The sequence below is a fragment of the Desmodus rotundus genome, chromosome 4 (assembly GCF_022682495.2).
Source record: "Desmodus rotundus isolate HL8 chromosome 4, HLdesRot8A.1, whole genome shotgun sequence".
NCBI lineage: Eukaryota > Metazoa > Chordata > Mammalia > Chiroptera > Phyllostomidae > Desmodus > Desmodus rotundus.
The window spans coordinates 27,613,172-27,626,799 of record NC_071390.1 but is presented as its reverse complement, the minus strand read 5'-3'; the positions used below and the strand labels follow the sequence as shown (position 1 = coordinate 27,626,799).

At 42.6% G+C, this 13,628-nt stretch overlaps 1 protein-coding gene across 2 annotated transcripts in view; it reads right to left on the bottom strand.

Annotated features, from left to right (window-relative positions):
• The window catches only part of MYOF (myoferlin), a 142,416-nt gene that overhangs the window by 45,805 nt on the left and 82,983 nt on the right, over positions 1–13,628 (bottom strand). For both annotated transcript variants that reach the window (XM_024563408.4, XM_024563409.4), the window contains 7 exons: positions 12,991–13,183; positions 11,679–11,834; positions 8,862–8,993; positions 6,252–6,415; positions 3,836–3,950; positions 1,741–1,846; positions 237–382 (listed from right to left, as the gene is read on the bottom strand). In XM_024563408.4, the coding sequence (XP_024419176.2) occupies positions 237–382; positions 1,741–1,846; positions 3,836–3,950; positions 6,252–6,415; positions 8,862–8,993; positions 11,679–11,834; positions 12,991–13,183 (1,012 nt within the window). The remainder of the gene's footprint in view (positions 1–236; positions 383–1,740; positions 1,847–3,835; positions 3,951–6,251; positions 6,416–8,861; positions 8,994–11,678; positions 11,835–12,990; positions 13,184–13,628) is intronic.

Here is a 13,628-nt window from a genome sequence, read left to right as displayed (position 1 = left end):
CTCAGAATCACCCGGGGGACTTGCTCCTGGGTCCCCGGCCAGGGTTTCTAAATCAGTAGGGCATTTCTAACAAACTCCTGGTGTTGCCCCTGTGGGCGAGGAGCACACTTGGAGAGCCCTGGAGCAAGGCATTAGGTCCCTGGTTGGCAAACACCTTCTGTAGAATAAATAAGTGGAATTCTTTGTGGTCTGGAAGGCAGAGCCCCAGCCCAGCTCCCTCCCACTGCCCCCCTGACCTTGGCAGTACTTGACGTGGTTTGTGTTGAATCTCTCTTGCGTTTTCGGACCAGCCTTCGCCGTCTGTGAGTATGATACATTTTCTCTGCCGCAACCCAGGATTTGGGCTTGTTATCAGGAGGAATGGTAATTCCATACTCCCAGCCTAGAACAGTTTGTGAATGGTTATCCAGAGGAGATACACTTGTGCCAGATTGCCACATAAACTTCCCAGAAACATTCCGTCACTCTCTCTACCCCCCAAATACTCTCTGCGATCACAACTGAGTGCTCTTGCTCCTTTCACTTTGCTGCAATTCAGTCAAACTGAATCCAGCAGTATTCCCCTGGCTCGCTCCCCTAAAAGCTTCCTCTGTGGCCATGGGGATCCCACTCTCTTTTATACCTCCAGTCATTTATGGTCACTGAATGCATCTAAGAATAAAGCCTAATGCAAGAGGCAGGAGTCAATGGTTGTTAAAGGCGTGTGGCCTGTGTAGTCACACAGCTTGAGTTTAAATCCCAGCATCCCTATATACTCTCTGTGTACTAAAAAAGTTTCTTGCAAGTTAGTAAACCTGCCTATGGCCCAGCTTCTCCAGCATAGTGGTAAAATACACCTTTTAAAAAAAGAATGCAGGCAAATAATGCATGCAAAGCACTAGATCAGTGCTCAGCACGTAGTTTATGCTCAGTGTTAACCATCATTAGAAGGCCTGGTATGTGCATCGGGATTGGTGAGGGAACTTGAAATCTGCTTTACTCGGTGGGTGTGGGGCGGGGGGTGCAGAGTAGGGGGTATAATGGGGACAAATGGTAATGGAAAAAAATACAATAAAAATAAACTAAAAAAAGAAATGTTTATCAATGCTAGGTCTTTCTTTGTACTACTCCATCTTAGAAAAAAAAAATCAGATTTCCTATTTTGACAATTCCGAACGTTACAGTTCATTTAAACTTTAGATGAGTGTTCACGGAAAGGGATAGGCACCATTAGCAGAGGCCACGTCAACAGTCTGCACTATTGCGGAACAGGACTTTGAAGGTATTTTACAGTCTCCACGGAGGGTATGGGGTGTGGTTAGAAGAGAAAATGTACACTCCGGTTCCCTTCCACGTTCTCATCACAGATCCCCAGCATCTCAAAGTCCAGCTGCCCAGCCCCCTTGCCTCATATTTTTTACTCTTGACAGTCCCCCAACCCCGCACCTGTCCAGGCCCTGGCTTGTCCTTTTGATTTTGCATCTGAATCACTGCAAGTAAAATCCACATGACCTGGCTGTCACAGACCAACCAACAGGAGCAAGATGCCTCCCTCCCAAGGAAACGTCACTCTGACTAACCAGGGCAGCTGCAGAACCCGTGGTCAGGTAATAGATCTAAAATGTTACCTTCCTCTACAGGCCTATTGGGGTGATCAGTTTATAAGGCATATAAATGTCTAATCACTATTTTGTACACCTGAAACTAATGTCAACTGTAACCAAAAAATAAAAAATATTAAAATAAAATATAAAATGTTACCTTTCTCATCCACTGCACGATTTATGTCGTATCCCCATGCGTCATCTTCCCATTTCCAGCCTGGAGGGCAAGTGAGCTCACTGGGTGATGCTGCTTTGTCACCATTCTTTAAAGAAACAAAAAATGACAAGTTACCACTAAGCCATAATGTCAACTAAAACGCAAAGGCGAGATACGATTCCTCACACTTGGCTGTGGTATTCCCATGGCAACTGAGATACCATCTTAGATATCAGTCTTCCTCAGAAAAATCTGTATAATCTTTATTTAGACACAACTGCTATGTAAAAATTAGGCTTTTGTTTTGTTTTAGAATACCTTTGTTTACACCATTAGAGAGTGTATTAGGTTGAACCATGGGAAATTGTTTTTATAGGTCAAAAATGGTGAACTATCAGCAGTTTCACATGATTCAATTTAATATTATGAAATGGTGCTTTTTATGAGGAATTATATTGGAAAAGACTCATCAGAAATGGATAAAGCATGAAAAACACATGTTTTCAAGTATGGAATAATGGTGCTAGAGGTTGTAGATACTGATCATGTAAAACTGAAGAAAGTTTATGTTAAATACTGACTTCACTTCTGCACAAAAACTGAAGTGTTATGGAAAAACAGTTCATAGGAAAGGAAATGAAGGTGGTCCATAGACACATGGAAAAATACTCAGCTTCACTTTCAATTAAGAGTGTGAAAACTAAAATAGCAACAGAATACCATTTTTTCAAGTTGACAAAGATGTTAAAGGGGGATAGTGAGTGTTCAGAAAACAGCCCTCTGATATGCTGCTGACTGAACTATCAACTCACGCAACCCCTTTGAAAGCAGGGTGGCAATATTTATCAAAACTTTATGTGTGTGAAAACCTTGGCCAAGCCAATCCAGGGACCTCTCCTGCAGACGAACTTTCAAAAAATGTATGTCTAAGGACGTTCATTGTTACATCTTTTATAAAAACCAAGACTGGGGAAAAGAAACTATAAGTCCACCAAAAGAGGACCCGTTCAATTATAGTGGGTGCACGTAAGGAAATACCGCAGACACTTTCCAAGCTCGTTGGAGCAAGGGGACCCTAATAGGGTTGCACAGACCGAACACAGCCCATTTCTTTAACTTGTAATAAGACACCTTTTAAAGATTCCAAAATCGGATAAAAGCAAACTTAGATTTTAAAGAAGAAACGTCTTTTTTTTCATAAATATTTCAGAGCTACTTTTACAACTATCTTTTCTAATAAAGGCTAATTAATATATATTAATAGAAGAAAAAGCTTCATAATAACAGCATTGGATCTGGCAAAGAAAAATTTACAAAAGATCTATATGTACATAAAAGATGTCCAAGATATATTATGTGAAAATTACAAGTTGTAGAACTGTGCGTATAATTCATGTGTGGGGGGGTGGGGAGTGGAATTTATATGCTTGTATATAAACAGAAAACTTCTATCAATGGTTATCTCTGGGGGTTAGAATATAGATTATGGAAAATTACTTTTTATTTCTTTTTATGCTCTTTGAATATTCTAAAGACATGAACCTTCACTTGGTAATGACTTTTAACATTAATTAAATAATAAATATTTACACTTTTAAAAATTGTACAACTTTTACCATGTACCAACATCTAGTTAAATAGGTCCAATGTCTTGTATTTTCTTTTTTTTGTTTTTTAAAAATTTTATTTCTTTACTTTTAGAGAGAGGGGAAGAGAGGGAGAAAGCGCGGGAGAGAAACATCGATGTGTGAGAGAAACAGTGATCGGTTTCCTTTCATACGCCCCCTACTGGGGACCTGGCCCACAACCCAGGCATGTGCCCTGACTGGGAATCGAACTGGTGACCTTTGGTTCGCAGGCCAGTGCTGAATCCACTGAGCCACACCAGCCGGGGCCCAAGTGTCTTTTCTTCTATACAATTATTTACAGAAAATAATTATAGGTATACTTGTGTGGTTTGTTATGAATGAAGACTGTTCAGCATATGAGACAGAGCAGAAGAGAAGAGGAAGCTAGGCCTGAGGTTAGTGGATTTACAGACCATGGACCCGAAGAGCTAATGTGTAAGGCTCTGTCTTAGGAACGTGCCACTCACCGCATCAGTATAGGTGTCTTCGGCCGGCTTCCACTCGCCCCCAGGGTAGCGACTCTCATTCTGATATACTTCATCTGTGAACTCCGTGTGACCCGCATCTGCCTCTGTCAGCAAGCTGCAGGCAAAGCTCGTGTTACCAAGAGAGAAATGGTAGCCAACAACCCCAGCTCTTTCCAATGGTCCGGAACCATCTACAGCCTGGATGGCACCAGTTCCCTCCTCATTCTACCCTGTGTGTTGTCCACTCCAAACTCCTCTTTGTACTAACAGCATCCGGCATTCCTCTGATGAAGGGGCCTGCTGGAACGATGAGACCTGAATTATGAGACCTGCTACTCCTCAGACTAGCAGGGTTGCTACTCTCAGTCATTAGGGTGGGAACTGGGAAAAAGAAAAAAGGCAGCTTCTTTTGGGGACCTCATATTCCATATATCCATTTCAGCTGAGGGACGTCCAGCTTTTTCTCAGCAAAGCTCTTGGCTAGCAGTTCAAAAAGATGGGCAGTCATCCTTCTGCATTCACCCTGTTTTTAAAAACGGAGTGGAGACAGTCTCAAGAGGCCGACGTGGACATTTTTACTCATTGCTCGCTCAGTCTATGTATCACAAACTGAAGAGAGGAGTTTAAATTTTCTGTATAGTTCCTAGGTAGGCAGCCAAACCAGGCCATTTAAGAGTCCAGACTCCATGTGGGCACTTGAGAAATCTATACTGACTCTCTGCCATGCCAATTGTTCCCTTGGATATGGAGCTATTCTGACAACCCACAGAGGAAAGCACGGGGGTTCCAATGTTGACTCAAATCTTCTGCCAGGTAGCCACTCAAGTGAGGTTTCTTTTTCCTTTACCATTTCTACATCCTTTCCCTGACATATTCTCCCCTAGAATCAAGCACTGGAAACAAATCAGAAAACAAACAGTCCAAACCATTTGTATAAATTGGGCTCATCCATCACTTCTCTGGGCCCCAGAGGAGGGGACAGAGCACCTGGCTGCTGCCTGTGAGGTCCCATCCAGGCCTGACACGCTTTGGCCTTCCTGCTTTTCCAATCATAATGCTCCCTGCCTTCCCCTGTCCTCACTAACCTTCCTCCCGTCTGTCCAATTCAAATCTCATTTCCCTTCTCCCTACTAGCGACCCCAGTTGCATCCAAAGTAAGCTGCCATGGGTTAAAAGCACTCATGGGCAAACACTGGGTCTTAACCGACCAGACACAGCACACTCATGTCCCTCCTGCCCCAATGCCCGTGTGATGACAGGAAACAAATGTGGACAGAGATCGCAAACTACTTGGGGTCTTAAAATCCAAGTCCACAGCTCGTTTCCTCCAAACTCAAGTATGCTGTCAGGAAGTGGAGAGAAGGAGGACCTCCGGTCTGCTGCTGCTGGCAACACTCAGAGACCAGGCTCTGGTTTCTCCCAGACTCCAGGGAAAACACGTTTGCCGCTCTCAACTGTTTCTCCTTTCTTTCCTTTTTAATAACAGCTTTTGAGATATAATTTACATACCACACATTCACCCATTTAAATGGCTCCCTCTATTGTTTCTTACGGATGTTCCAGCATAACAGTTGAACGCTGGCTCTAATGCCCAGGCTAGACTTGTAACACAGCCTGAGTGTCTTTGGATAACTTAACGCCTTTAGGTTTCAGTAAAGAGCATATAATACTATTATTTGTTGGGAGATAAATCTTTGTGTGTGTGTGTCCTGAATTTCTGCACACAGGCCCCATAACTTTTGTTACAGGCTATCTTTTCAAGGATGTTTACATGGGAAATTTTGAAAGTCAGAGATGGTGTTTTTGTCTGGAGCAAAGAGCCAGCATGCTTACTACCCATTATAAAATATTTGGGTTCCCTAAAGTCAGGGTTCCTCTCTCGTTACATAATCCATTGCATATGCAAGGGTCATGTGACTGCCTTCTTGCCTCCCTGCGGGAACAGGGGCTCAGAGAGGTAGAGTAAACGTTCAGGCTCAGGAGCTGCCATTGCTGTGGGCAATAAAGTCCTTATTCTCTGGAGCAGGAATCCTGTGTCTCCTATCAGTATCCAGCAGGTGACGTTGTTAAACTTGCAAGAAGGTAAAAATCTCAGATCCTTGACAATTTTTGACACTACGTATCTTGTAGGGCTGTAGTCTGTATTCAATAAGAGGATGTCAGTGCTTAGCACACAGCTCGACACATTCACACATAGTAAGTTCTTCATAAATGTTAGTACCAGGGTCTTTTTATATTTGTTTGTCTTACAATAGAACAATGATGACATGTTTTACATTTCCATGAATTTCTATAGACTTACTCCTGTTTATTGGGTGTCACATAAATATTATCAAAAACAACAGAGAAGACTCATTTACCAATTTCTGGGAAAAGCTTCATTGCCATCATTTTTCTCAGAAAATGGAAAACTTACCTTCTTTCAGGATCAACTGTCCAGTTTCCTTCCCATTCCCAGCCTTTTGGAGGCAGAAAGTATTCCCTCTTGAGTTTTATTTTTCCTGTGACATCAGAAAATTTATGGCGACTCACTAATCCAGAGGTGCCCCATTTTCCAAACATAAGAGCTTGATTTTCATACTATTAAATAAAATAAAAATGGAGAAACACCATTAGGGAGCAAGAAACAGAACCAGTCCATGAATTTTCAAGTCTATCTAGGACTTGGGCTCAACAGCAATGGAAAGAGAAAAAGCTTTATACTCAGAAGGTATGGACCAAACTTGGTCTGTTACTGATTATGCAATTTAGGGTAAGTTTTTCATTTTTCTAAGACTCGGTGTTCCCATCTATAAACTGGGGATAATACAATACTATCTTCCTTATAAAGTTGTCCTGGAGTTCAAATGTGCACACAATTGTGAAAGTGCTTTGTAAGCAGTGGCACATCATGCTGGTTGTTTCCATTATTATTTTGGATGGCTCCCCATTGTTCTCTGAACCTCATCTTTTAGAGACCTGTAAGAAGTCCTCAGTTCATGAATATGCAGGCTTCTAAGTTTATTTGCAAGTCTACTGCCTAGAAGTTGGGGCACATTTCACCATAGAGACAATATTGTAACTGATGCCACATTTCCCAGGCAGCCCACACAGAACTCATATGAAACATGAAGGTTGTTTGGCACCTAAAAGTTCTGAGCCTTCATCCCCAGTGGTGGATAGACCGAGACCTTTTTGGAAGCAGGTTTGGTGGCAACAGCAGACTCTGGCTCACAGGGCACCTCTTTCTAAGTTAGAATTTAGAAATCTACAGTGATCTGCCCTTACCATGTCAGCTATCAGAAGAGTTGAGATTTGCCAGGGTGAGTGTACTTCTTTGGGTCCAAGCTAAAATTTTCATTTGTCTGCTGATGAGCTCATTGAAAAGATGATTTGTGTAAGTGATAGGGGAGTTTTGGCTGAAGGAGGAGGAGAGAAGTTTGAGTAAGGGGCTGATGGGGAAACTGGGTTCAAGGACACATTAGTACCTGCCTCAGATATTGACTCTGAGCCCTGAGAGGAGATGAGTGTGAGGAGCAGCGAAAGGAGCTGTTGTCACAGAGGCTGTCCGACTTGAGAGCATGTGCACAGCTTCTTTGGTTTCCAAGTGACAAAGACACAGAATGCAGGAACAAGGTGTTCCTGCCACTTCTGCTTGGAAGCCAGCATGGCTCTAGTAAAACCCAGGTAAGGAGCTTGGCACAGACAACAGGGCATCCGCAGCCGCGGAGATGGGAGCTTCACACGGCTTTAATGCTGTGGCCTTTAACCAGCAGTCTGTGTACCCAGATGCCCTCCACTTCACATTGCCCATCTGACTGGTCATCAACATCCGCCACTCAGGGCCACCTCTGCAACTTCCAGCACACCCTCTATTTACATCCAATTGCATTTCTAAGTCTGCACTGTAAGGACTTTCGTGTCTGTCATGTGTTTGTTTTTCAAAGTGGTCCACTGATGGTCCATATCCACTCACACTGGCATCATCTCTGGTGCTCATCCCTAACTCAGCTACAGAATGAGAATCCCTGGAGAGGCTCTGGCAGTGAGCGTGCTTAACAAGACACCCAGCTTTACAATCATTGCACTAGATAATGTGATCCGTGAGGACACATCAGCACCTGCCTCCGTGCCTGGTATAAAGCCCCCCACTGTTCCCTAAACACTTAGACGGAGAGACAGATGGATGGATGGGCGGATGGATGAATTCTGTTACCATGTATTTATTTATTCATTCAGTGAATATTTATGTGCCAGGTACTGCCAAATGAATAAAGAGCAAAAACAGAAGATGGCCGTGGGTTTCTTGCCCAGCAAACAGATCGGAACCCCAGTCCTGAAGCAGCTGTCAGGTATAATGTCAGGCAGCAAGAAACATGCACACATTAGCTACAAAGAAAACAGTCTCCCCACTTAACTGAGCATGAAGGCCCATCTGTAGAAGAACGGAGTTCATCCGAAAATCATCAGAAGAGACCCACCGAATCCATCTAATAAATTTACAGCGATAAGCACTTTGAGTTAAAAATAGTACATAAAAAACAAATCCAAATAACTCTGCCTTTAGCTGTGAAGTTTGTAAAAATTATTTTCATTGGTTTCATTGTAATGAGACTTTTAATAAGTAAGTATACTTTTACCTCGGCAAAGGTTGCACAGATTATCTCTATTGTCTCTGAAGTATTCAGGCAGCATTTTCTTTGCCCTCCAGCAAACCACCTGAGGCTCCCCTTCATGAGAAAGGGGGTTGCTGTGACTTAAAGACTCCTGACCCCAAACAGGCTCTCAAGCTCTGAACCTCTCCACTGCCCTCATTCCTGGGTTGTCGGAGTGTGAATCACTCTGCTGTGTCCCAGTGTTGACAATAAAAGCCCAAGTCAGTCTCTCCCTATCCCCTCAGATTCAGAACTGGGGTTAGGCAGTAATGATGAGGTTGGTGGTTTAGATATGTGAATGTTTTCCCTAAAGATGAAAAGTAAGCATACCCCTCCACACATACACACACACACACACACACAGGAGAAAAGAGCAATGACATTAAATGTACCATTTCAGCAAAGACGGTGAATGTTCCTTCTGCGAAGCTATTGAACTTCTTCTCGACAGCACTTAAGCCCAGCCAGATGTTCACTCGCAACTGCGCCGGCACCTTCAGTCCATTGTTTTTATCCTGTGGATACTGCGAGATGCACAATAACACCATACATTACGGTGGGCACAGCACAGGCTGGGACATTAAGTCCAAGCCAAAAGCAGACCCAACATCTAATCGTTGCTCTCACCGGTCTAATTGCATGTTTGCACAGTTAAAATATTTCCAAATGACCCTACAGCAGAGATTAAATAACAGCTACATCAGTGAATGGTCCTCTAACTGTGATCCACAGAACCCTGTGTGTCCCTGAGACCTTCTCAGGCCGGCCACGGGTCAAAACTGTTTTCCTGATCATGTTAAGATGTCACTCGTCTTTTTCACTGTATTGGCATTGGAATTGCTGGTGCAAAAGCCAGACACTGTGGCAGGAACCAAGGCGGAGAAGCCAAACTGTACTGGCAGTTAACAGTTTTCTTCATCACTCCCCATGAAGAAAAGAAAACGCCAGCATTACTCAAGAAGTTCCTTGATAAAGCAGTAAAAACACTAATGTTATCAAATCACGATTGGTGAGTGCATCTTTTTCAGATTTCGTGTGATGAAAGGGGAAGTACACACACAGTGTGCTATTAATAAATGTACTTCTTGAACAAAAGCTTGTGCAATTGCTGAACTGAATTAGCCTTTTAAAAAAAATGAAATACCTTTCTTACTTGAAACGGTGATTGACAAACAAATGTGGGTTTGAGGCAGACGTTTTCCTGAACATACACAAAGCAAGCCTTGTTATGTCAAGGACAACAACTGACTGTATTTTGTTGCCAATGATAAAATTCTGACTTTCAAGTAAAAATGAGAATTTTGGAAAACTTGTACCTGTCACAGTGAGCTTGATAGCTTCCCGACACATAAAGGCCTTTCTTATAAGTGATACTGATGGTGACTTTTTGACATTATATGATGAGATGTGTCAACATCAGGAAGATCAGCATACCTCAGTAAACCAGTATTTTCCAAATGCTCAGTGTCTGCTACAGAACCATGCATGCATAAAAGCACCATTCAAAGTACCAGATAGACACTGCATCTAAATGTAGCAGACAGTATGAGGTTCATTGATGTGGTTTCTGATTCCACATTGCAATTAACCTTTGTAAAGCTACCACTTGGGTTTGGTGCTGTATCAGAGATGAGTATCACAATTATCTGGAAAAGTTTCCTCCCTTTTTAAACTATATACTTATGTGAGGTCAGATTCTCTTTATATCCTTCATCCAAACAACTTATTCCATCAGAACAAATGTAGAAGCAGATATGAGAATCCAGTTACATTTCTGTGAAGGTAGACATTAAAGAAGTTTGCAAAAATGTAACACAGTATCACTTTGCTCTCTGATTTTTAAAGAAAGTACAGTTATATTTTATGAAAACATGGAAGTTACATTAACATGCAGTGGATTTATTATTGTTATTTTAAAATTAATTAATAAATATTTTTCAATGTCTGTTTTCATTTCTATTATAGTAAATATTAATAGATATAACCCACATAAACAAAAGCTCTCTGGGGTCTTCCAACAATTTTTGTAAAATTATTATTATTATTATTTTGTGGAAAGGGGTCCCAAGACCAAAAAGAACCCCACTGAATTAAATAATTCTCTAAACTAGATAATGAGTATTAACAAAATCAATAAATATATAAAACATTCTCTTAAAAGCACTTTGCTGTTTATCCACTGAGTTCTAAAATCTAACACAGAGAAAACCACTGTGCCTCCTCTCCCACCCCCTGTGAAATTTTATTTATTAATCAGTTTGCTTCCACCCACTGCTGAGGTCAATTATAATTGTGGTTCTATCTTAAGTAAAACTTATCCCACCAAGAGGTACTTGAAGGAAGATAATCACTCTGGTTCTATTTTCACTCTCCTGATTACAGGGCAATGAGTACATTTATTAAAAGTTAGCAGATATCTCCTTGCTTTAAGAGGACACTCTCCCCTGACTGTTATCATTTCTCCTCTTGCTCTGTATTCCTGTCCCCCAAATCCAAAGCACTCAGATGGGGTCAGCCGTGGAGAGGGATGCTAAACGTGCAAGTGGGACCATTCTGACCCCCGTTTCCAGCCCCGGGGCCTCCTTTGGTTTTGCCTATGCACACAGAGAGCAGTTCTTACTCCAGGATCCTGGGTTGGACCTGCACGTTCTGGGAAGCTCCTGAATCATATGCAAAACACAGGCATGAGAGATGTGCATTCTTCTACAGGACAGTACCAGTAGCTTTAATCAGGCAATTAAAGGATCCAGTGACTCTACAAATGTCCCCAATTCCTGCCCTAAAGTATGAGTAATTCTCAAAATTTTTCAACTTAAGGACCCATTTGGTTAGGGAATAGATTCCATGGACTATCTATATGATTTCCTTCCACCCCCCTCCCCCCGCCTATTTCCAATCACCCCCTAGAAGGGAAGGGAAGAAAGGCATTGCTTTGCATGGGACTTCAGACATTAGCGGAAAATTCAAGCCAGAATGCAAAGCATTCACAATGCCATGTTAATATCAGCGCCACAAAGACCTCTCCAAGAGTCCTTGATTGAATGCCAGCAAACCTCTCTGGGAATTACTGCCCCGGAGGAATGGCCAGAATGGGCTGGAATTGATCACATTCAAGCCATTCAATGACTGGCATATTATAAAGCAGCCCCTTCTCAGGGATATGGGTTTTGCATTTAACTAGTCCACACTGCACAGTGATGAAGCCATACCTTCAGAAAGATTGTCTGGATTTTCCCGCAGTATTTCCCACATGCACTCTCCCCGCTGGTGGAGTATAAAACCTGATGTGCAGGGATGCGCGCATAGGCCAGTCTTTTCTCTCCGCGGATCATCCAGATGATAATGTCAGGCATACTGTTCTGCGGCTGGTCGTGGGAGTGGGTGGAAAAGGAAGCAAAGCTGGAGTTAGTCTAAATGCAAAGGGACTTGCAGGCTGAACCCTCAGGGCTCCACTGGGCAAAGAAACACTGTGTTGGGGCTGTCTGTCCCACATTCCTGAGTCTCACATCTTCTAGGACCACACTGTGAGCCCACAGGGCTGGTAGCAGGCTGTGGCTGGCCCAAGGGCATGGAGGGAAGGGGGCTGCTTCACGCGCCAGAAGGCCCGCCTACTCAATGAGCTGACAGATATTTTAGGGAATACTCTCTCTTATCTCGCCATCATTTGAAGAAAGGCATCAACAGCAGTGACAGGGTTACAGGTGTCACATGTTTTCCAATATTTGCCAAATCTGAAATCCTCATTTAGTTTTTAAAAACCACTTTTTAAAAAACATAAAGGTGATTCAAGTTCACTACAGAAAATTTAAAAGCACCAAAGCACGGAAAGTAGAAAATACAAGTGACCTATAATCACATGTGTTTTTTAAAATGTATTTCTATTTACTAATACATTAGTCCCCCACCCACCCTCTGAAGGCCAGTAGGAGGGGTCTTCTACTCCCTTGTTCTTCTGGTCTGCAAAGGCTAATGGCAGTCAAAAGGTACTCAGCACTCACTGTGTGCCCTGCACTGTGCTGAGCCCTTTCCACTCATCCTCCTCTCTAATCTTTACAAAACGATGCTGGGAAGTGAGTACTACATCTACATCCATTTTTCATATGGGGAAACTGAGGCTGAGAGAGTTTGAATACTTTGTCCAAGGTTACACATGACAGATCCAGATTCAAAGCCAAGTCTTCCCAATTCTAACCAAAGATGGCATTTAATCCATATCTGCTATGTTATCACTCTACTTGAAATACTCTGACTGTATCATGATTATGATAATAATTTGTCCACTCTGAAGACCTTCCCAGGACAACCAACTCAAAATTTCCTCTTCTGCCCTGACTTCAGTGACATTCACCCCACAACCCATTAGCATCCCAGCCCAATAACTCCTTGATTTCATCATCCATCAGATCTGGTCAATATCCAAGGTAATGTACCAGATTTTCCAACTACTATCTCTATCCTTGCACCATTCTGCAGAATCCTTCTTTCATATCAAGTGATATTCATGTAGTTTAAAAGTCCTACCTCTTCGGTCATTTGCATTAATTTATCAAGCCAGTCTTCGATTTCCCCCAGGGTGGACTTCACCTCTGTGGCCTCAGACCTCATCCTCACAGCTGCCTCCTGAATCTGGGAAAGAGATCTGGACCGCAGCTTTCGGATCTGAGTATCTAGAATTGTGACATTAGCTTTTCCTTCCACGAGAGGCAATGTGTATCTAAAACAAAACAGAACAAAAACAGAAACAGAAAAATACAGAGTTTGCAGAATAGCTTTTTAGGCTTCAGAACCATTAAAGCCACTTATATTTGGTTGCCATCCTTCAAACCACACCAGTTTCCTAACTGACTCCACAGCATGAGCAGGTTTAAACTGACGTAGATTTGCATCTGGCATGGGTAGATCAGGTGTGCCAGCTGAGACTCTCCTCATTCTCAGGAAGAATGCAGAGCGATAAAATCTCAAAGCAACTCCTTGAGTTTGACCCAAGGCCCATGGCATCACTGGAAAGAAGACGGAAACAGCAGCAGCAGCTGGGAGCAACGGCCTTCCCTTCCTTTGCTTCCTGCAATCACTGTATGGACCCACAAAATGAAGGAGTGACATTAGAGACCATTTAGTCAAAGGGTTCTTAACTGAGGGACACCCCAGGTCATCTGTGA